The following is a 24,027-nucleotide window of genomic DNA, read 5'->3' on the forward strand; positions in this document are numbered from 1 at the left end:
TGCAGTTCAGCTAAATGGGTCTGTTCACTGATCCAAACACAATGTATTCAATTTCTATCTCTGTACTGTCTTTCTCTAATACCTGGAATGTACTTCCTCCTCCCCTATTTATTATATCTTCCTTCAAGTCTCATTTCCAGCTCTATCTCCTTTGTGATGCTTTTCCTGATTCTCCTCAATTGCTATAGTCTTTCACCTCTCAAAATTACCATTATTCATTGTTTATATAGTTATATATGTATATGTTATTTGCTTTGTTAGAATGCTAGTTTTTTGAGAATATGGTCTGTTTCACTTCTCTTTGTATTCCCAAAATAGTACCTGGTTCATAGAATTAAGCATTTGATAAATGCTTTTTGATTGCTATACTTGCAATAATTGCTAAGATGCAATGATGACTCTTGACCCATCTGCTAACCCCTGCACAGCCTAGCACAACGTGACTCCCCACAGTGGTATTCTGAGCCAAATTCAGTGCCTGGTTGCCGTTTTATGTATCTTTTTTTTTTTTTAACCATGGTATAGTTTTATGTGATTAATGATGAAACTTGTTTTAATTAATATTTGAAGAAATTTTTTTCTCTCTAGATCTTAGCAACATTATAAAAATGAGTATTTTGTTGGTATTAGAATTGATATGATTACTAAAGTGTAACTGATTAAAAGAAAAAAATGACTGTATTCTCTAATTTATCTTGGTCTTATTTGGCTTAGATGATGCAGAAACAACTCTTTTGAAGGCTATTTTACTTCAGGTCATTTGTCTTTATCAGATGGTTGTTCCCCATGTTGTCATTCAATGTACATTTGACTTCAGCAAGCTTCTAAAAGGTATGTCTGAGATGATTACAGTTATTCCTTAGTTATCTATGCCTCCAGCATTGAGCAGTACTGCAAATAGTCCAGAAGAGTAGGGAGACTTTTTTGGTGTACTTTGGTATGAATTATATATTTTTTCCCTCTAACAAATTTGTCTTCTTGACTATATTTGCCTAGCTAAACATTAAATAAGCATGTCTTCCTTTCCATATACCAGTTGACGAAGGGTTGTTATTATTATAGAACTATTCCTGGGAGTGTTGAGATATTTGTTATGGATGATACACAGACGGATCTACAAAAGTGTATTGTAAATCCTCTGTGAATTTATATGAAGGCCAGGCCAGCTTGCTCAGTAGATAAAAGTTCTTTAAGAAGATAGACTACCAGCTGTTATATTTTGTTCTTTTTCAGCATAACAATTCACAAAATGGAAAAAATGCAGATGTGTCAGTCCCATGAAACCCTGTTCCTCTTTTGCCATGATAATGGAAGAAAAGTAGTGAATGATCATCAGAATTTTAGGCTATTTAAAAGCATTAATTTAACTTCTGGTACATTTAACCTGTGATCTTTTTCTGATGACCAAGTTGGCAAAATTGGAGGAATTTGAACTATATGCTGTTTTTATGCCCTAAATGTAAATGAAATCAGTAGATCCAAAGAAGTGTCAAATGAATGTTGGCTTTCAGTTTCTCCTCATGGTTTTAGGACTTGATTGCTTCAGGTAATGAGAAGCAAACAGATATTATCATAACATACTAATCCTCTTTTTGCCTTATAGTATTCTGATGAAAGTAACAAGACCACTGCTTATTAACTACCATTCATCAAACTGGATAAAATAGAGAGCTTTTAGAAAACTTGATAAGATTCTGTTCCCTTCAGTCATCACATACTTTGATATTTGATAACTTAATTGTGAAAATCTTGCAAGAGAATGGGGGAAAGCTAGATTGGAAAGTTTGTGAAGGCTGGTAGCCTCAGAAAGATCACTTTGACAGTAGAATGAAGGATGATTTAGAGTAGAGTAGATCTGTGGCAGAGATCAATGAACAGACTATTGGAACAGTCTGGCCATGAGATAATAAGGGCATGCACCAGGGTAGTCAAGTCAATGATTTCCCATCCCAGAATATTTCTAGATGTATTGTGACATGATCATCAACTATGCAGGGTTAAATGGAAAATAGTTAATTGAAAAGTTGAAAAAAGATTCAGATTAGAATAGTCCACGCTTGAGGTAGTAATATGCTAAAATAGTGGTAGCTTTGGGAATGGTCAGCAAAGGGCAAAAACAAGACACTGGGAAAGAATCAAAAGAACTCATGAGTGACTGAATGTAGGAGTGAAACAGAATTACTATAGGAATCAAAGATGCTACCATATAATACTGATTGTTTAGCTTCCTTTCCTTTTGCAAAAACCAAGTCTTTTGTTTTGTTCATCTAACTGTGGGAATTAGATTCAGCAGCAGCTGCTACCTTCAGAAATTTCTAACTTAACAGCTATTCTTCCAAGACTCATTCATTTTTTTTCCCTCAAACTCTAGGTATCATTTCAGAAGAGGGATTTCAAGAGGAAGTGCCTCCTGTCCTTCAGTACTATATTCTGAAAGTGGCCCTAGAATTGCCTGCCAGCAAATTTGCCTGGTTAAAAGGACAGGTGGGGCCAGTTGTCTTTTGTCAATCATATAACTTCATAGTCTAAAATTGATATAATGTATCAAAAATCTTATGTAGGTACTAACTAGATATATTTCTAGCAGAAACATGAATTTTTATAGGAAGCAGGAGAGTAAAGAAAATGTTGGTTGAAGTTGAACAATATATCAACCATATTGTTTAGAAGTTCATGTCCAGATCTCTGAAAAAGAAGAACCAACTTGGGTGATTAATGGCAACATAAACTATGAAATTTGTCTTCAGGCATTTTGCCTATTAAGTTCAAGGGGTTTATGATATAATTGAATAAGAAATAGGACATATTTTTACTGATCCATAATCTCATTATGGTGCATACTTCTCAGTGACAATGGTAGCTCATGCTTTCTTATCCAGTATAACTCTTGTCCTTGCCCTCCTATTATGGTTATGGAAGGAGGACCTTTCCTCTAGATCTTGGGACATTATATGGACAGTAGTGGACCATATGGGCTGTCTGATATTTATTAATCCATCAATATCACTGCAGGACCAGAGCACTACCTTTCTAGTCTTATACATCTTTGATGTTATCTTTTATGATCTTTTTGCATAATTATTTATTGGTAATTTGATCTAGCTTGCTCACAGCTATTATGTATCTCTCTGTCTCCCTTGAATTGATCTGCAGTTTAACTCTTCAAAGACTGGTATTTCCTATCATATCTGTAATCAACCATAGTATAAAGTAGAACTTGATACATACAAAGGAGAGGGCCATGTAAAATTCTGTGAGAAGTCTGAGGAAAGACAATTAATTCACTTCCAGCTTGGGGATTGGGACAGTATAATGGGAATGAGGTTACCTACATTGGAACTTGAAAGAAAGTGGAGGGGGCAGTTAGATGGCACAGTGGATAGAGCACCAGCCCTGAAGTCAGGACCTGAATTCAAATGTGGCCTCAGACACTTAACATTTCCTAGCTATGTGACCCTGGGCAAGTCACTTAACCCCAATTGCCTCAGCAAAAAAAAATAAAAAAATAAAAAACATAAAGAAAGCAGAGATGAGGAGGAGGAAATGAGCCCATTTGGGGCATGAGACTAGTAGGAGAAAAGGTGTAAAGAGGGACAGAAGGTAAATTGAGGAGAGATAAGTGAGTAGTCCTGTAGGGAGAAAAAGTACATGAAAAGGCATCCCATAGGAGAAGGCTAGAATGGTAGATTGAAGCCATAGTGTCAATGAGGTCATGGACTTTTGGATATAGAGGTAGACCTTTTCTAGTTCAACTCCCTTGTTTTATAGTTGAGGACACTGAGATTATGACATATTAGGATCACATGAATAGTAATTATGTGCCATATTCACGATTCTAATCTAAGTCTTTCAGCTCCAAATTTACTACCTTTTCTGCTGTGCCATGTGAAGGTTTTTGAATGCCACAATTACAAGTTTATGCTTTACTCAGCAGGCAGTAGGGAGTCCCTACAAATGACTATAAAAACAAATTTAATTTTAATTGTTATGTGGTAATGTCTCCATCAGAATCAACAATGTGAAAGTAATATCAGATACAGTATTTTTAAGTAATCTCCAAAAATACTTGAGAATAGTATGGCATTTTGACTCCTAAATATACAGATACTTGGGTTTAACTTCTTGAGGCTTACCTTCATTATAATAAAATTCATACAATAAGGATATTAAGCCATAGGTTTTCAGTTCTTTGCTATTGGGAAAGAGCTGTTTATATATTTTATAGATATATTATAGTCATTATTATATAGTATATTACATAACATAAATATTTTGTGTTTATATGTGTGTGTATATATGTATATTTGTACAAATGAGTCTTTTTTCCTCCTGCTTTGATCACTTTGGGATTTAGATAAAGTAGTAATATCACTGGGTCAAAGAATATACACAGTTTAGTGACTTTTTCAAATTCCTCTCCAAAATAGATAGGCCAATAAACAGCTTCACCATTGGTTCTTTAATATATATATTTCTTATCTTTCCTTTGCTTCCCTTCTTTCACTTCTTTCTCTCTAGCATTTGGGGTTAAGTGACCTGGGTCTAGAGGCATTAATCACACATAACCTTTTCAAGGGGTTCAGCCATGAAAGGAAGGATTGATATAGGAGGATAGTAGAGATAAATGGATCAATTTTTGTCAAATGTGGATTTTTACTCTAGTAGAAGAAACCCCTTCTTTCCTAATTTTTTTTCATTATTCCTCTTGAGATTCTTGACCTTTTAGACTTTCACATTTCTTTATTTTTTCCTAATTCTCTAAAGTAATCCTTTTATATTTTTATTCTTATGGCCCTGAATAAATAAACCAATTTAGCTAGTATTATTTCGGCTTGATCTATTTTCATTGTTCTTCTTAAGTCTTCATCATTTCAGTTCCTTCTGTGCCTTCTTCCTCTTTTCATCTTTTAGCTTTTGCTTTTCTTGGCTTTTTCCTTCTCTTTTAAATTTAAAATCCTTACAAATTTGTACCTTTCTTCCAACTTCAGTCTCTGACTTTGAACTTCCAAAACTCTCCAAATTACTTTCTCATTTTTCTTCAACTTATGTCTTTCCATTACTTTCTATAGAAATTGGATCTGTAATGAATTGATCATAAATCAATACACTAGGAAGAATCCTTGGCATTGTCAATTGATTCCTTACCCTCTCCATAGTCAATGTTACTTGTTTCCTCACTTTGCTTGGCAGAACTCTGTTCAGCTTTACATTTTGAAGTGTTGCTTTCTCATTAATAAAAGCCACAGTGAATCTTGAGTTAAAAAATGCAGACTTGGCAGTTTTTTGGATCAGAAACCAATAATGTACAATGTTTCTCTTTCATGAGTGATTTTCCCTTGTGGGTTATTTCAAAAGGAATAAATTCTATCTTAAATGTCCTATCCTGTTTCCTTTAGGAAAGTCCAAATGGTGGAGAAAGATCTGTGTTTTATTTGCTGATGAAAATGTTTGTGACAAGTAAACATTCACAACTTAAAGCATCAACAAAACTATTGATTACAAAGGTAAGCATTTCCCATTGTTTTATATTCAAGCTACTATATTTCATCACATATTGGCTTCTAGGTTTTAAAACTTCTGTTGCCTTTAAACTTAAAAATATGATTTTTTGTTGTATGTCTCAGTTTTAACTTATATGCTCTTGGTAAGGACTGTTTAATGATTCATAGGAATACTTTTCTATATTCCAGAAACTCCCAGGTCTTTGATGAAGGAGTAAATTAAGGTGATTTCACTGTTGTGAAAAGCATCATGGAATAGTAGATAGGATTTTAGCCTTGGCATCATAAATATCTGAGTTCAAATTCTGCCTTTAACTTTTATCAGCTGTGTGACCCCTAGCAAATCATTTTATCTTTATGGCTTAGACAGCTTCCTAGAACTTATCTATTAAGACATAAATAGATCTCAATTTGCACTGGTAGAGGAAATTTCAAAACTGGAACTTTCTTAGGCTTACGGATTCGCAGATCCTTCCTAGTTCCCTTTTTCTCTTACACATTTTCTATAAATCAACATAATAATTGATATTCATATAGTTTTTTAAGTAGGGATGTGCTTATATAGTTTTAATAACTAGTTCTCTGGGGGAAAATGTGCACATGATGCACTTTTTGGTTTAAATTCTATTACTGACATTTTTCCATCGCTTTTTTAAAGTAATCAAAACAACTGGTTAAAGCTGGTTCTGGCACACTTCTGGCTTTAACATTTGCAAAATACTTCATCTTTATTATCTCACTAATCTTTACAGCTGTTGATAAGTGCTATAACTGTAATTATCTCTTTTTTATATTTAAAGAAACTGAGACTTAGAGAAGTTAATTGTTTTGTCTATGAGCACATAGCTAGGGAGGGTCTCAAAGAGAATTTGAACCTAGGAATTCCTGACGCCCAGTTCCAGCACTCCATCCACTGTGTTACCTAGCTGCCTCAAAGATGAGGTTCAGCCCAATCCAGAATTAAATATCAAAAATTTCAATCTGAATTAATAGATTTTTTGCTGTATTATACACAGTATTTGTTGCTTTGTTTTTTATTGTTATAAGAGCTATGCTATAGTTCCATTTTAGTAGAGAGACTTCTCTGGGATCTGAGATAACCTTGACTTGTCTTAGATTCTGTTCTGTGGTACATAGATTCTATTATAAATCATCACTGTAGTACCATGATTGAATCAGAACAAATAGAGAGGTCAAAACATATGCATTCTTTTCTATATAGTCCCTATTTTTAAAATATTGAAGTTAACCCCTATTTGATTTTCACTCCTTATTTATACCTGTTAAGTGGTTTTTTAAAATTTATTTTTAATATATATTGCTTTAGGAATCATGGTGGGAGAGAAAAATCAGAGCAAAAGGAAAAAAAAAAAAAACATGGGAAAGATTAAAAAAAAAAAAAACAGAAAGAAGAAGTGAACATAACATGTGTTGATTTACATTCAGTCTCCATAGTTCTTTTATTGGATGCAGATGGCATTTTCTGTTCATTGGGATTGCTTTGGATCACTGAATGACTGAGAAGAACCAAGTCTTTCATAATTGATCATTGCACATTCTTGCTATTATTGATGAGAGGTGTAAGGTAACACCTGAGAGTTGTTTTTTAATTTGTATTTCTCTTGCAATTCATCTTTCTGACAGATTTTACGTGACACTGGAGTATTTGAATACACATGGAAAGAGCTAGAACTATGGTTGGAACAATTAGATAACACGGCAGAAAATGGAAAAGAAGTTGTGATTCAGTTTTTGGAATGCGTAAGACTTTATTTCATATCTCTTAATGTGAAAGGAGACTGAACAAGGATTTTTTTTTTCCTTTTGACAATTAAAACTTTTATTTTTTTTAAAGTAGCTTTTAAATGAAGATTTTGAATTTTGGTTTAAAAATTTATTTCTGTAATGTAACAAAAAATTTAGATTTTCTTCATGGTGCTACTTGATTCTTTTAAGTATCAGGAAGCCATTATCAAGCTTGCTGAAAATCCCCTAAAGGATTTGGCAGGATAGCTTAAAAACTCAGTGGTGTAACAAATGGGAAACAGTGTTAGCCTGTCTGGGTCAATGACTTTTAGGTACATCTTGGTCCATCTGAAAGCTCTATTCATTCAGTGAGTTAGTGGTATTATAGTCCTTAAAATGGTTTAGTACTTGAAGTCTCCACAGATATTTAAAAAAAAAAAGAAAAGAAAAGAAAAAGAAAGGAAAAAACTGCAAGTATAGTTGTTTTCAATAGTAGAAAGAAATATTTTTAGGAATTGATCCTTGCTTGCAAGCATTAACACTTTTTATATTTATCTATATAACCAATGGTAATGACTTTTTTTTTGTCTTTGATGTACAGGTTTTGTTGCAATTAGTTACAAATCCCTATCCATATACAGACAAGGCAGCAGATTTTGTTCAGGAAGCTAGTACACTGCAAGCCACTATGATGAAGCAAGATGCTGATAATGTTAGCATACCTGTATCCCACATTGATGGTATGTACTCATGTGTCACTCTCGTCCTCTGGCTTTAATCCAAGATTTTAGAGATCAAATTGCAGAAAGCTATTGTGGAGTAGAAAAAGAGAAATTTAATGATTTATGGCATTTTCCTGAAAGGTAAATGTTAATTGTAGTAAACTTGAGAAATATCATAGTGTAATGCAAAGTATACTTGACTTGTGGTAAAGAGTCCTGGATTTGAATCTTTGTTCATCTCCTTAAGCTTATATGGCCTTAGACAAGCTACATAACCTCTTGGGATTCCACTTTTCTCACCTCTAAAATGATAGGATTTTAGGATTTGATGATCGCTTCTAGATCTTAGTTTGTGATTCTGTGTCATACCTGGCAAAGCCATAACTTTTCCAGATATAGATTCAGTAAATATTAGAAATGAAATAAATGCTTTTATTTGTTTTTTTTAATCATAAAATTTAATAGCAACTGCAAGTTCCTTGTATTACTTGGTAGAGTCCAGCTCGGTCACCTTAATTTGTTGGAGGGGCATATTGATATAATGGAGGAAATGCTTAGGGAGGAAACTCAGTCTGTCAGTGCAGATTGGCAGTCATTCTGCATCTTTGAATGTTAGACAGTTATCTAGGATGTTGACAAGTTTAGTAAGTTACAATGTGTCAGAAGCAGAATGTGAACTTAAATCTCTTTGACCCCAAAGCCAATTCTCTAGCCATTACTCCATGTTTTTGTTCTGTCATTTTTCTCCCCCAGAGTTTCTTCTGTGAATTTCAGATTAGAGAAAGCTTATATTATCTGCTTAACTAAATATCATGTATTTTATTAGTCATGGGCTTTTTTTAAAAATTTATTTAACCAAAAGCAATTTTCTCTAATTTTGTTACTCCACCCTCCGCCAAAATCAGGAAAAAGCAAAAAACCCCAACCTTTTAAACAAAATGTTTGGTCAAGCAAAACAAATTTCTACATTGGTTACATCAGAAAAAAATGTCTTATTTTACTATCTCTTAGTCAGGTAGTAACAATATTTTATCACTATTCCTCTAGTATTATGGTTAGTCATTATTTTGATCAAAGTTCTTAATGATTTTCAAAATGATTTATTTTTTACATTGTTGTTATTATTATATAAACTATTCTGGTTTTGCTCAATTCATTCTTCATTAGTACATATAAGTTTTCCCAGTTGCCTCTGAGACAGTCCCCTTTATTACTCCATATGGCACAATATAGTAATAATCCATTATATTCGTATGTTATAATGTATTCATTCGTTCTCTACTTGATGCACATCCCTTAGTTTGTAGTTGTTTTCTATTAGGAAAAGAGCCTATTTTTGTGTATAAAGGTTGTTTTTCTCTCACTTTGATCTCTTTAGGAAACAATACTAGTAGTATTATTGCTGAGTCAAAGGATATTCCCAGTTCAGTGACTTCTTGAACATAGTTCCATATTGCTTTCCAGAACTTCTAGTTACCTCACAGTTCCACCAGCAATGTATTGTCTTTTCTCATAACTCCTCTGGTATTTGTCATTTTTCTTTTTTGTCAGCTTTGACAATCTGATGGATGTAAGATGGGGCATCAGAATTGCTTTAATTAGAAAAAGTCTCTTATTTATAATGGATGAAGTATTGTATCGAGTTTTTCTTCTTTTCTGTTCCCAAACAGTTATTGCTTTCATTCTCTAGTTTATACTTCTTATGGAACTGTTTGTATTTTAGCCCTGTAGCTGTGTTTATTTGGATTTGATAATTTCTTGTAGATATCCTGGATATGGTGGATGTCCTCATGGAGGACAGTGAAGGTTTAGATGAGGAAGTTGGTTTCTCTTTAAATGAAGATATGATTCTGCTGACATTCCCATTCAGTGCCATAGTTCCTGCAGCTCTGGACAGCAGGAATAAATTGCTTCTTGGGAATGAAAATGATTCAGGTACCTTTTTATCTTCTTCATGTTAGCTGCCTAACAGTGGCTATGTCTTTGTGGCATAATAGGTTAATATGGATTTCATCACATTTGTATACACCCCAATTAACTTCATGCCATAACATAGCATATTAACATGGTTCAAATGTGGTTATATAGCACAGTTAATTTATTGCTAGGAACAATTTAGTTATGGAAATAGTTACTGGAAGCTTAAAGTAGTGAAAGTTCAAACTCTTCCTCAGCTGATATTCCCTGTAGTTTATAAATTTTCACAGCCATGTAACAGGTACAAAATGAATACATGTGACTTGTGCTTTGCTTCATGTGTCCAGGGGTCTCAATTTCTTTTTCCTAAGGAATTGGAATCTGTAAATATAGTAACTATTTAAAGATAATGGTTTAGCATCTAAAGTATTTAAAAAAGAAGCAGTGATAGCCATGCTCATTTCCTTTTTTGATTAAGTTATATTAGACTGATTGGTGTGTTTGGAAGCCATAAATAATAATAATGATAATACTCTGCATTTAAAAAACAACAACAGGCTTTGTTTTGCAAAACACTTGCTTGTATTATCTCATTTGAACTTCACAACAATCTTGTTAAATGATTTCTCATCATTACCTAATTTTACAGAGGAAGAAATTATGACTGTAAAAAAGATTTGTTGAGTGACTTGTCCAGGACTGCACAGCTAGTGTACGAGGCAAGATTCAACTTAATATCTTCCTGAAACTAGCACTTCAATTTTCTAGCTTCCTCTAGTAGATGGTTTATTTCAGGAAATCTTTTATACTATCTTGTTAATGCTGGTTTGATGATGGGTAATTTGAACAAAGCATATTAAATGAGTAGTTTTTAGGGATGTGTCACCTAATCACATTTGAACTATGTTGAACATGCTATGTTACAGAATAAAATTAATTGGGGTGTATAAATATGTGATGGAAATTGAATTGATTAGTCACAGGCTTTATTGGACAAATATCTTAAATGTGTAATTGCCTTTGTAGGTGAAAGCATAGTGGAATATCTGATAGCCATTCTGACAGACCTTCTACATACACAACGCGATCCTTTGGCTCTTTGTCTGATGCTACAGTCTTATGACAGTTTACAACTTTCAAACACATCTCTGTGTACTCGGCTTTACCAGTTCAACCGATACTACAGCCTGTGGATACCTGAGCAAGCCAGAGAAACTTTGGTGAGACTTAACCTGCAATTATAATTTAACTGCTTGGTAGTGAAATTTATGTTTTATCCAAAAATGTATGAAGATACTCTTATTTCTTATATGCTACATATATGTTTGCAATAAAACTATATTGTATCCCACTTGCTAAGGAACCAAATAGTGCGCTTATTTTGTAGATGATGAAAACAAGTCACAGATTCATCAAAAATATAATGAAATGAAATTCACTACTCCCTATTAATAATAGTCACTTTAATACCATTGCAGCTTATTACAGAGGTTCTTAACCTGAGTCCATGAACTTGGATAAGTAAAAACAATTATATCTTTATTTTGATTAACTTCCAATTAAAATTTAACATTTCCTTTAGTAATTTAAAAACATTCTGAAAAGGTATCCATAAGTTTTACCAGACTACCAAAGGGATCCATGACACAAAAAAGTTTGAGAACCTCTTGTTTATAAGGTTAGGATTTTACAAAAAGTTTTTGGTTTTTTTAAACAAACATATGTTTGGATTAAACTTCTCAAAGGAGACTAATATGTTGTTGCATTATCTGAGTTTAATAATTCCACACTGCTGCTGAAAGACAAACAGCAGAATCCTGCTAAAATTAAGGAACTAAAAAAAGAAAGAATTGATTCTCTTCTCTAGATGAGGATTAACTCTTTGTAATGTGATGCTATAATATCAACTCAGATCAAGGTTTTTTCAGAACACTTGCCATTCTTCATTTTAAATTTTTAGATCAATGGGTTTGTTTATTAAAATTGTGAAAGTATTCCAAAAAATCTGTGCATTTAGGGCATTGAATTGAACCCTTTTGTAGATTCATAATGGTTAAATTACTCAGTATAAGCAAACAGCTAAATAAGTGGAGGTTCTCAAAGGTTTTCTATAAATACTTGTCAGGTTTACACTAAATTTATGTTATTACTTTTCATGAGCGCTAGGAAATCACATCCAGAATGTCTTTATAGAACAGTCTTGTTATTTATTTATTTCTATTTATTAATTCTATTTATTTATTCTAAATTGATTAGATTTAACAACTTCGGAATTCATCTTTATTCCATTTTTTCTTGTTCTATGCAACATATTAAAATTAAGGATTGGTGGTTTCTTCTTTTTTTGCTGAGGCAATTGGGGATACTTGACTTGCCCAGGGTCACACAGCTAAGAAGTATTAAGTGTCTGAGATCAGATTTGAACTCAGGTCCTCCTGACTTCAGGGCTGGTGCTCTATCCACTGCGTCACTTAGCTGTCCCTTGCTGATTTCTTTTAAAGGCATAGTAATTGTAAGTTCTGTGACCATTATTCCTATAGTGTTTTAACTATTCCTGGAACAATGTATAATTAAATCTGTAATTATAATGAGGTCACATTAATTTTAGTTTATTCATTATAGTAAACTACTTGTAATTGTAGTAATATGAAAGCTTAATGTGCTAATGCATTACCACAATTACACTCTAGAAGGAATTGGATGTTTACATTGATCAGTTTAAAAGTTTGGGATTCAGTCTTTGTTTCCTTTTTGATTTTTTTCCTTATGTTTTTGCTGTTTTTCCAAAGGAATTTCAAGCTACCAGACCCACTGAGGCATCACTTGTGGTTGGCTCTGCCTTTTCCACCTTGTTAACAGATACCTATGAGAGGGGAGTTACCCTCCTCTTAGAAGAGCATATCCAGGGAAAACTGAGAGAAAGGATTGCTCAGCTCCCAATGCAGAAGATGCTGCTCTCTGTGAAGCAGGTGATGCTGTATCTTAGAACCACTGTGGAAAACTTTGCCAAGGTGAAGCTGCTTTTCTTTACACTATTTTTTTCACCAACTTTCTGAGGAATGAATGTTTTGGATAAACTAAAATTGTGCGAATTAGTAGCCTTTTGGGGGGAAAATTTTTGTTTCCTCAAGGATTGTTCAGGTACAATGAGTTGATTCATATAATCAATGAATTTTAGAGCCAGAATGAAGGTTAAGGATCACCTAATCTAACCTCCTGATTTTACAAAGAGAGCTTATATGCTTTTTATCTGTGATATATCTCATCCCTTTCTGCTGTCTTCCAATAGCATATAAGCTTCTTGAAATAAGGATTCTCTCTGTTTTTTATTTGTAGCCCTAGTGCCTGTCAGGCACATAGTAATTGCTTAGTACTTGCTGATTGATTGAAGTCTTCTGACTCCTAAACTGATGTTTTTTGACTGTGCCTGTCCATCCTACTTAATGATGTCCATCCTACTTACTGATAATATTACTCAACAAACATTAGTGCCTGCTCTCTGTAGAACACTGTGTTGAATACCACATAATAAATAAGAGACCAAATCCAGACCCTGGAGAAGGAAGGATGGTGGTGATTATCACTCAGAAGTGGGTCTTACTTGATTGGCCTTCATGGGTGATTCCCCAGGTGCCACGCACCTAGGTTCAAAAGTCAAGATTTGGCTAGGCCTGATGTACCATTGTTGAAATTGTCACAGATACAGGGCCAGGTAGTTCCCAGTGTCCTAGATTATTGGTTATTAAGTGTTTCTTACCCATTGTCTGACAGTTATCTTACTAGCACAAAGCTTCTTTAAACTGTGAGTCACATTACTGAATGTGGGGGTCATGAAGAATTTGACAACAGTAAAAGTTTTCTGAATGCAGTGACCAAAAATTAATTCAAAATCAAACAATTAATGAATCCAATGTGTTTCTGACAGCATTTGCCTGTGGTGCATCGTATGACTTCACTGCAGCTTTGGATCTGAACACACATTTGTACTTTGCAACTTCGAGATGGAATTATGTAAATATTTCTTGGATGGAAAGGAGTTGCAAATGGAAAAAATTTAATAAGCCTTCTGCTAGATACTTGAAATTAGTCTGCAATCACATTTGGGAAGAACAAATTCAACTGGTAGCATTGTGTCTTTTCAGTGGCTGTTCCATGCCTAGAATGTTCTCCTTCCCCTTCTTCATCTTCTAGCTCACTCCCTAATTCTTAGTATCTTCCCTTCTGATATTACCTTCTACTTATGCTGCATATATTTTATGTGTATAATTTTTGTATCCCTAGTACTTAGACATAATAAGCTTTTAATAAATACTTATTGCCTCTTTCTCAGTGTCTCATCTACTTTCCTGACATGATCTTTTAATAGATTCCCGAAGGATAAACAAAATTAATTCCAGTTTCTCAGGCTAGGAAAACAAATCAAGTTCTTAAGTTAATTGTGGATCATTAAGAGACCTATCTCTAGTTTTTCCAATTTTTTTTTACCCCATCACCTCTGTGGTTAACATTTACTTAGTTTGGATTTTTTTACTTACATCTTTTTTCTCCTTTTAGGCAGAATAATTTTTTGAAATTAGTATTACATGTTAATAGGATTTGAGTCCCTCTTGCTCATTATTTTCTAGTATATCCAAAGGCAGTTAATCTGTTTTTTTATTCCACAGCTTGGTAAAAGTTCAGGTCCTGCTTTGCTTCAGCTCTTCATGAATTTGCTCAGTCACCTGTTGAATCATTGTTATCATTTGGACACATGTAACCAGCAAAAATGTGAAGCTGCTCAAGCTGAATCTGCTATCTTTTTGGATGAGGAGTCCTTGGCCACACTGGAATTAGCCAATGATAAGGTAGTGATGTTCTTGAGATTTTATTCCATGAAAGCATTTTTCTCTTATGACATGTGAAATGAGCATCTTTAGAAAACTAATTAGAAAGTGGATTTTTTTTCCCTAATTGTTGCAGCTTGAATTGAAGAAAGGACATGTAGTTGAAAAAATCTTTGCATTGTATATTTCTAGAATTGCTGCCGTGAGAAGACAAATTATTCTTCTCTTTGTTATTCATTCATTGGTTCTACATAGACTCCATGGGTCTATGTTGATTGGGTCTAAGAAGCAAACTTATAGCTCATTTCACAATTTAATAAGATCTGGGCCTTCTACATATCACTTAATTGACATTCTGAAAGTATTTATTGCAATAACATTTGCTACTTGCATAACTGTCAAAATTCTAATCTATAATCATTCTCTTGTTTATAGCCTAGAAATTTATTTTTTTTGGTATTTGAATTTCTCTCTTTCCTTGGAAATAAGGAAGGAAAGAAAATTGCTTCTGTCTATGATACTAATTGTCACTCCATTTGATAGAAATTACTTTTAGCAAGAGTGCTTAAACAGTAGCATCATTTTATTTTTTTCTGGCTTAATAGTATCTACTCAGCCATACGGATGAAATAAACTTGAAAATTGTCAGCATAGAGATGACAATTAAATTCATGGCAGCTGATGAGATCACCAAGCAAAGTGGTATAAAGGGGGAAAAAGCAAAATCATTTGAGAAACCCTTTCAACATTTCTACTTAGAAGGTACTATCTGAAAGAAGATTCAGCAAAGGAGACTGAAGAAAAGATGTTAGAAGGCTGGGAAGAGCAAAAAGGCCAGCTTAGCTGGACTATAGACTTCTTATAGGGATGAGAAGTGATGGCTAATAAAGCTGGGAAAAGAGCGAGGATAGGTTAAGAAAGTTTTATCCCAGGGACTACATGGAGTTAGTGGAATTAACTGGAATTTATTGAGTCATATTGGTCAGATCTATGCTTAAGGAAAATAGCTTAGGCTGCCATGGAGATGAAAGATTGAACTAGATCTGAGACAGGGAATCTAGTTAGGATGCTGCTACAGTAGTCTCATCAAGAGGTATCAGGGACAGATCTAAGTTGGTAGCTTTGGAGATAGATGTCAAAGACATATACATAAAGGTCTTATATTGGCAGTATTTATGGAGTGAGGAATTGAGGATAATACAGACCTGATATTCTGAAAGAGTTGTCCGTGGCCTTGACAGAAACAGAGAAGTCTGGAAAAGGAGTGGGATCATGTAGGAAAGACAATGAATTCTTTTTTGGACATATTGAGATTGAGATGAGTTACATGCATCCTATTTGAAATATCCAGTAGTCAGCTGGCATAACAGAACTAGAGTTCAAGAGGTAGCATCAGCTCATCAACAGAAGTGTTCCCTTTACTGCTTGCTTGTATTACTGCTAGACTATTATTAGAGATATATATAGTTTTTCTCTTAGTCTGTACTGTTCCCTTCCCTGTCTAGCTTTCTTTGATTTTATTTATACAAAAGCTTTTCAGTTTCATATAATCAAAATTGCCTATTGTAATTTCCTTTGTGATAAATTTTTGATTCCAGACTGACTTCCCATTGACATGGCCTACTTGAGACTACTTATCACTTCATAGTATTAGGAAATACAAACATTTCAGTATTAACTGACCTGAGCTAGTATGAGTAAAAGAGTAGATATGTTGAAAATAAAATAGAAATTAAAATTATTTAATTTTATTCATTGTTTTGTATGAGATGTTTTATTGCTCCATTACAATCATTCAAATCATTGAGAATGACTGGAACTGGAACTGATATGAGAGGTCACCCTTTATAAAAGAGGAACTGAAGCTGACATCACATAAATGACATGTTCGCAGTCATCCAACTAGTAGGAATCAGGAAGGCTTTTATGCTCACGTCTTATAATTCCAGAGCCAATGCTGTTTCTGTTGTGCTCTACTATAGTGAACCTGTGCAAGATAAAAGGGACTTAGACCAATAGTCTTCTCCTAAATCCTACTGTTTGTGAGTTAAAGAATTTGTATTCATTCAATAGCATTTAGCACAAGCATTTATTCAGTACATTGTGATGCATAAATAACTGAGTAAATAACACCTGGTCACTTTCCTCAAATATTGCTTACAGTGTTACACAGAAATAAAATGTCTTCATAGAAGAAAAGGATGGATAGTGTTTCAGAAGGCAGAGTTGGGAAAGCATTTGGGCATAGTTCCTTATGCTATAAACAAAAATTGAAAAATGTGTGGATAGGAGCATATAAAGTATATCAGTAAAGTAGTGAGCTCTTTGAAGAGAGCTTCAAGGGAATGACTAGGTGGTTGGACTTTATTTGGGAAGCAGTAGGGGACCATTATAGATTTTTGGACAGACAGAGAAATGAAGAAGTATTTAATTAACTGATCAGATTTTTATATATTATTATAATATGTACTCTATTTCAGACTCTGGAAGATGTGTTGATAGTAATCTTTAGTCACCCCACGTTGGAGAGCTGGTACTTAGCCCTGGAGCAGCAGACTCTTCCCTCACATAACCTCAATCCAATCCTCGTAAAGCTTTTAGCAACTTACTTCAGTGCTGGGGTTCTCTCACTCCTGAAACTGAGTGCCCCAATTCTGCAGGAAATGCAACGTATGGACATCCTTTCCAAGTATTTAGAAGCCATTACTAAGAGTGTCTTGAAAGAACTACATACCCTGAAGAAGACAGATCCTGTCATTGCATATGGGAAACCTTCAGCTCAGCTAGAAGCTTTGTACCAACTATATCCCTACATGGATGGAACCCAGCTTAGGGACATTATGCTTGCACTCCTGGCTCTTCCCAAATCAACCCTTTTGGGTCAGGGATCTAAGAAATCTCACCAAAAAGAAAAACATCTGAGCTTTTTAGGGGAAATCCTCAAACAGCTTATCACTGAATCCTACCAGGAACAATCCCAGCAAAGAGAATTACTGTTGTCCCTAGAATATGTGAAGAGAATGAGTGTCCTATTGCCTGCGCTGGTCATTGAAGAATTAGAGACTGTGTTCTTCCAAGCTTTACAGAAAGAGCCAGTTCTGGTCCATGTAGTTGAATTAGATTTATTGACCTACTGTCTAAATCGGAGGACAGAAACTTCTCTTTCCATTGTAGCTTTGTTGATTCAGCAAAGTAGTACTCATCTGCTACACTTTGAGTTGTGGTGCTTACAGGGCTTAGGGCCCTGCCTTCCAGAAAACTTCAACCTCTTTCTTCCACTTATCCATACCTATTTACAGTCTTGTGTACAGGGAGACTTTACACGTCCTTCCAAAGGTAAACCACATTCCTGCATTGGTTGGGAAATAATTGGTTTTATTTTTAAAATTCCAGATCTTTAAACTTTCAGATTATAGGTGAGTATGATCTTTATTCTAAATGAACTCTTTAAAGTAGAAGTTCTTGACCCCCTGTATAATGATTAGAAGCAGGGGGAACCCATGAACTTTGGTGGAAAAAATCACATCTTTATTTTTACTATGTTCTAACTAAAATTTGGCATTTCTCTTATTATTTAAAAACATTATCCTAAGAAAGGACCCATAGCCCTTATCAGACTGTCACAGGGTTTTATGACTTAATCAAGCTTTTAAAAACTCCTATTTTAGAGAGAACTCTTATCTTTCTGTGGTAAGATCCCATAACATCAAATCACAAGGAGCGTTTGTGATTTTTTGAGTTCAATATATGTTCCTAGATGTCCCATGAATTGGTGTGAGAACAAGAGGATAAAGGATCAGTGCCGGGGTACCATATTTCTTTATGCCTGTACCCAATGTGGTACCCTTATAGAAAATCAGTGTTTCTGTTCTCCAGCCATCCCAGCTTTTATGGCAATTTCTAGTTTATAGGAAAAGTTAGGCCTATGTCCTCAGCCCCTTCCCCCTGAGTATTCTGCAGCCTTCCACTTGGTTCTAAGAACAAGTAAATAGGGAAGTTATGTTTTATGGTATAATTTAATCTGTCTTTGATATTCTCTAACTTGTTAGGTGAATAGTGTGAGTTATCTTGCCTCTATATAGCATCAGATCAGTTAAACACTTAATAAGTGTCTGTCAGTCAACCATTTGTCATTTTAAAAATATGTTTTTCTTTTCAAGCTGGCTGATGTCTATTTTTACTTTTTACCCTTCTGTCACCCTGTAGTTTTTCAAGAAAAAATCAAATTATTTTAGGTTGGAAGGATACTTAGAGATCAATCATGATTATCTTAGTAGCATATATAAGATTTTTACTATTGTTAAGCCTGAAAGCATACTTTTTTGTTCTGAAAGGGCATGTGGGGGGAAGAGGTAGTGGGGAGGAGTCTGAGTTAACAAGCTATAGTTGACTTTCTTTTTTTTTTTTTTCATGTTTATCTCTGCCTCAGTGTCTAGAAATGTCATGAATGTGTTGAGAAAGGTCCTGTGGAGAGAACTTCAAAACAGTCTTTTAGGAGATGATCCTCAGGATCTTGGGATTCAAGAAGAGGTCCTTTCTAAATTGATTCCATATTCAAGAGCAAAAGAACTTAGACTCCTCATTGACAAGCTGCCCAGCATTCTTCAAAAGCCAGAGAAATCGAAGAGGTAAGATAAACATCAATGATGGCCCATCAGAAAGACCCTTTGTTTTAAAAACTTAAGTGGCCCCCCCAAAAAAGGGAATACAAATAAAGAGTTTAACGGAGAGAATGGGAGGAAGAGTTGAATAATATGAAAATAAGTTTTTGAAGTATTCTTTCATTCTAAGACTACATGCATGCATTCATGTTAGCTAGGCTAGGGAGAAATTTGGAATAAGTTGGCCCCCATGATGTAAGATACTTCCATGAAGAAGACTCACATTAGCATCTTTATTCATGAATGCTTTAATACTGACTTGCTGCCTGTACTTTTATGACTCTGTCCAGGTATAATTTATTGAGAATTCACACACACAAAAAGAAAGAAATATAGATAAGGAGCAGCTAGGTAGTGCAGTGGATAGAGCACCAGCCCTGAAGTTAGGAGGACCTGAGTTCAAATATTGTCTCAGACACTGAATGCTTCTTAGTCATGTGACCCTGGGCAAGTCATTTAACTCCAATTGCCTCAGCAAAAAAAAAAAAAAAAAAAAAGGTATCTATTGAAAGCCATCTTTTTAGCCACTTAGAGAATTATAATGAAGTATATACCATGATTCCTGCTCTCAGGGAACTTGGAATCTAGTTGATCATGTAAAGTAGTGAAAAGAAGTATCACTTTAACATTTTGGGAAGAAATGATTCCTCATTGGAGCAAAAAGTAATCCTTTTATTCTTCCCTAATTCACCCTCCCAATAGCAGGTAGACCCTCACCCCCCTGCTGATCACCATCGCTTTATACATGTTCCCCTTTCGATTGTAAGTTCCATAAGAACAGGGACATGTCAGTTTGTATTTATATGTCCAGGTGGTTAGCAGGGGGTTTGAAGCATATAATAAATGCTTTTCATTCATTTCTTTCTCTCCGTAAGCCTCTGATACTACCCCCTTCTATACTCATACCTGAAAATTTCACTTCCTGCTTTCTCCAAAAAAAGAACCTTCACTGTGAATGAGTTTCCTCTTCTCTAAATCTCAGTCCCTTGAATTCACTTCTCCTTTACTGAGGTTTCTGTTGAAGAGGTGAACTTTCTCCTCAGTAAAACCAATCTCTCTTTCCCATTTTCTTCAGTAGATTATCACCAGTCATCTCTTTTTCCCTCTTATTTTTAGTCTCTTCCTTTGTACTGCTTCTAAGTAATTATGTTGTCTTTAAACATGCCTAATTCTTTAAAAAGACGTTAGTAATCCCTACAATTTCATTAGGTTATCTTAACCAAATTCCTAGACAAAAATATCTGCACTAATAAGATTTATAATAGAAAGTTTTATTTTTTTCATGAAAATTTTTATCAGAAGAGTAGAAATAGATAGGAGACTAGTTGGGTTGGCAATGCACAGTTATTGTAGATTGGCCAGAGTTTTTGTACTTCACTTCTAGAATGCAATGGTGCTGCTATCTCTATCTTTTTCTTATTTAAATCCCATCCTTAAATGTGGTATTCTTGTGCTATTTTTTTTTTTTTTTAAGAGTGAAAGAGAACATGTTATCTCTGGGTATCTTTAGCCCGATGTGTAGTTATTATGACGATACTGGTGTTCTCTGGAGCCTATTTTAAACACTTGTGAATTATAAGGGTATAATTCTTTCAGTCCTTAGTTCTTAACATATTTCACATTTGTTGCAGCTGGATTGTATCAGATGCCATAGCATTAGTACTGGAAAAATCTGTGGAAGAGCTGGATGTTTGGAAAAAGACTTTGTTGGGGTCATGTATAAAATGGCTAATTGCTTCATACAGCAGTAGTATTAAAGAAGAAAATACCCAGAATGCAGAGAAGTCTATGTTGTCGCGATTTAATGAATTATTGGTGAGTCCTTTTCCTTTCATAGATAGTAGAAACACTTTATAATTTTCCTAACTATTTAAAGCAATCTAACATTTCCATGAATTAGCAAGGAAAAAACAACTACAATTAATGGCATGACTTTAAGAAGCAGTGACCCAAAATATCACTGTTGTCAGCACTGTGAGGATACTTTGACATGTGCCACAATATGGAAAGGAATTGTCAATCAAACATCTACCCTCAACCATTTTACCACATACATAGCCATTGCTTGTTTTGTTTTGTTTTTATTTTTGCTGAGGTACTTGGGGTTAAATGACTTGCCCAGGGTCATACATCTGGGAAGTGTTAATTGTCTGGGGCCAGATTTGAACTCAGGTCCTCCTGAGTTGCTTATTTTTAAAAATATTTCCCCCAATTATATGTAAAGACAATTTTTAGCACTTTTTAAAAAAATTTTGAGTTCCAGATTTCCTTTTTCCTTTCCCCTTTCCCTGTGAAGGATAAATAATTTGATTTAGGTTATACATCTGCAATCAGGGAAATCATATTTCCATATTAGTATATTGTAAAAGAAAACACACGTTAAAAAAGTAAAGTAAAAAGTTGTGTGCTTCAAGTTCTTTCTCAATAGATAAAACTTTTCGTCATGAGTCCTTTGGAATTGTCTTGAATCATTGTATTGCTAAAATAGCTAAGTTATTCACAATAGATCATCTTACATAATTGCTATTGCTGTGTACAATGTTCACTTTGTATCAGTTCCTATATGTCTTACCTGGTTTTTCTGAAAGCATCCATGTCTTAGCCAATTTGTTTTGATGATTACCACTTTGCAGTATAATTTGAGATCTGATATGGTTAGGCCACTTTCCTTCACATTCTTTTCCATTAATCTTCTTAATATTCTTAACCTTTTGTTTTACCAAAGAATTTTGTTATTTTTTTCTAGCGCTATAAAATTATTTTTGGTGGTTTGATTGGTATCAAACTGCTGAATAAGCAATTGATTTAGATAGAATTGTCATTTTGTTTTATTTAGCTCAGCTTATTAGTGATTTAGATCTGACTTTATTTGTATGAAAAGTTTTGTAATTGTGTTCATATAGTTCCCGGATTTGTTTTGGCAGACAAACTCCTAAGCATTTTATATTATCTACAGTTATTTTAAATTGAATTTCTCTATTTCATGCCGCTGGGCTTTGTTGGTAATATAGAGAAATTCTGATGATTTGTGTGAGTTCTTTTTTTATATCTAACAACTTTGCTAAAATTGTTCATTATTTCAGCTAGTTTTTTAGTTGATTCTCTAAGTTTATCATATCATATACAAAAATGATAGTTTTGTTTCCTCATTGCTTGTTCTAATTCCTTCAGTTTTTTTTTCTCTTATTATACTAACATTTTTAGTACAGTATTCAGTAATAGCGATGATAATGGGCATCTTAGCTTTACCTCTAATATTATTAGGAAAGTTTCTAGCTTATCCCCATTCCATAATGCTTGCTGATGGTGTTAAATAAATGCTACTATCTTTTTAAGGAAAGCTCCATTTATTCCTGTGCTCTTTAGTGTTTTTAATAGGAAGGAGTATTGTATTTTCTAAAAAAGCTTTTTCTTTATTTGTTGAGATAATTATGTGATTTCTATTGGTTTTGTCATTGTTGCTTTTTTTTTTCCAAATATAGAAAACCATGGCATCAGCATGTAATTCTTTTATTATGTTATTCTTATAATTCTCTGTATTATGACAGAGAATTTAAGAATAAAATTGTATTCAAAGTAAAAACTGAAATATAAAATTATAAAGAATCTATGGATTTTTGCCAAAAATGAAATTCCAACCCAAACTTTATGCTATATATAGTATATTATCCCTGTTACTAAACATTTCTTCCACCAGTAATCTTTTCTTCTAATTACTATTTCTATGAGTAAGTTGTCAATTTAATATTTTTATATTACATCTGTTGAAAAACATCCATATACATCCTAATCTATGAGTGAGCTCCCAAGGAGGTTGGGACTGAAGAGTGGTAGAAATCTAGCATTATTGTGGCCCTTAGTCCCTCTTTCCTCCCATCCCCCCCCCCAAAAAAAAAAGAGTTAACTAAAAAGAGCATTAAAAAGAAATCATGCAGAGAAAAACAGAAGGAATTTTGAAAGAAAACATAGACAAACAGAACATTCATTCTTTAAAAAGCAAATTGTATATAATAGAAATATATGAAAATGATCATTGGACTTTTTATATTAAATGTAATTTTTAAAAAAGGCATTTAAAAGAAAATTTCAGGTGTTTCTCAGGAACATACTAATTACATAAAATCACAACAGATTAGATTAAGTGGCAACTGACTTCAAGATTAATATTGTATGTTTTAGGGCATTAAGTACTTGGAATTGCTGGCTTTTGAAAATAAGAATTTTGGAAATGCAAAAATTAAAGAACAAAGAATAAAGAGGAATACTCAGATCATACAGATATTTAATGACATTAAATTTAATCTAATAGTTATTAACTGCAAAGAAAAATAGTGCTTTTTTCAGAATAATTGAGTAATCTTTGTTTTCCATCCTTATAAAAAATACTATATTTATTAAATGACAACATTATTTATTCATCATATGACAGCACTTAGAGGGAGTTATGAAGGTCTAACTGGTTTTACAGTTTTTCTACTTAGAATGTACTGTCATGGTATCTCCTATTACTGTACTTAATCATCATAGAAGTTGAATTGGTTAATCTATCCTGACCTAACTTCAAGATACTCACAGAAACCTGTCTTGCCATTTGATAGAGCATTGCATGAAGATATCTGCCATTCTTAGTTATGTGATTCTTATTTGTCTTTTATTA

General features: G+C 33.8%; 1 protein-coding gene across 1 annotated transcript in view; it reads left to right on the forward strand.

Moving 5' to 3' along the window:
* The window catches only part of URB1 (URB1 ribosome biogenesis homolog), an 89,448-nt gene that overhangs the window by 29,626 nt on the left and 35,795 nt on the right, over nt 1–24,027 (forward strand). Inside the window, exons 13-24 of the mRNA XM_051984972.1 lie at nt 715–831; nt 2,372–2,484; nt 5,397–5,504; nt 7,146–7,262; nt 7,849–7,987; nt 9,734–9,904; nt 10,913–11,106; nt 12,676–12,897; nt 14,551–14,730; nt 17,190–18,045; nt 19,139–19,337; nt 21,002–21,185. Coding sequence (XP_051840932.1) covers nt 715–831; nt 2,372–2,484; nt 5,397–5,504; nt 7,146–7,262; nt 7,849–7,987; nt 9,734–9,904; nt 10,913–11,106; nt 12,676–12,897; nt 14,551–14,730; nt 17,190–18,045; nt 19,139–19,337; nt 21,002–21,185 — 2,600 coding nt within the window. The remainder of the gene's footprint in view (nt 1–714; nt 832–2,371; nt 2,485–5,396; nt 5,505–7,145; nt 7,263–7,848; nt 7,988–9,733; nt 9,905–10,912; nt 11,107–12,675; nt 12,898–14,550; nt 14,731–17,189; nt 18,046–19,138; nt 19,338–21,001; nt 21,186–24,027) is intronic.

Source organism: Antechinus flavipes, chromosome 3, assembly GCF_016432865.1.
Source record: "Antechinus flavipes isolate AdamAnt ecotype Samford, QLD, Australia chromosome 3, AdamAnt_v2, whole genome shotgun sequence".
Taxonomy (NCBI): Eukaryota; Metazoa; Chordata; class Mammalia; order Dasyuromorphia; family Dasyuridae; genus Antechinus; species Antechinus flavipes.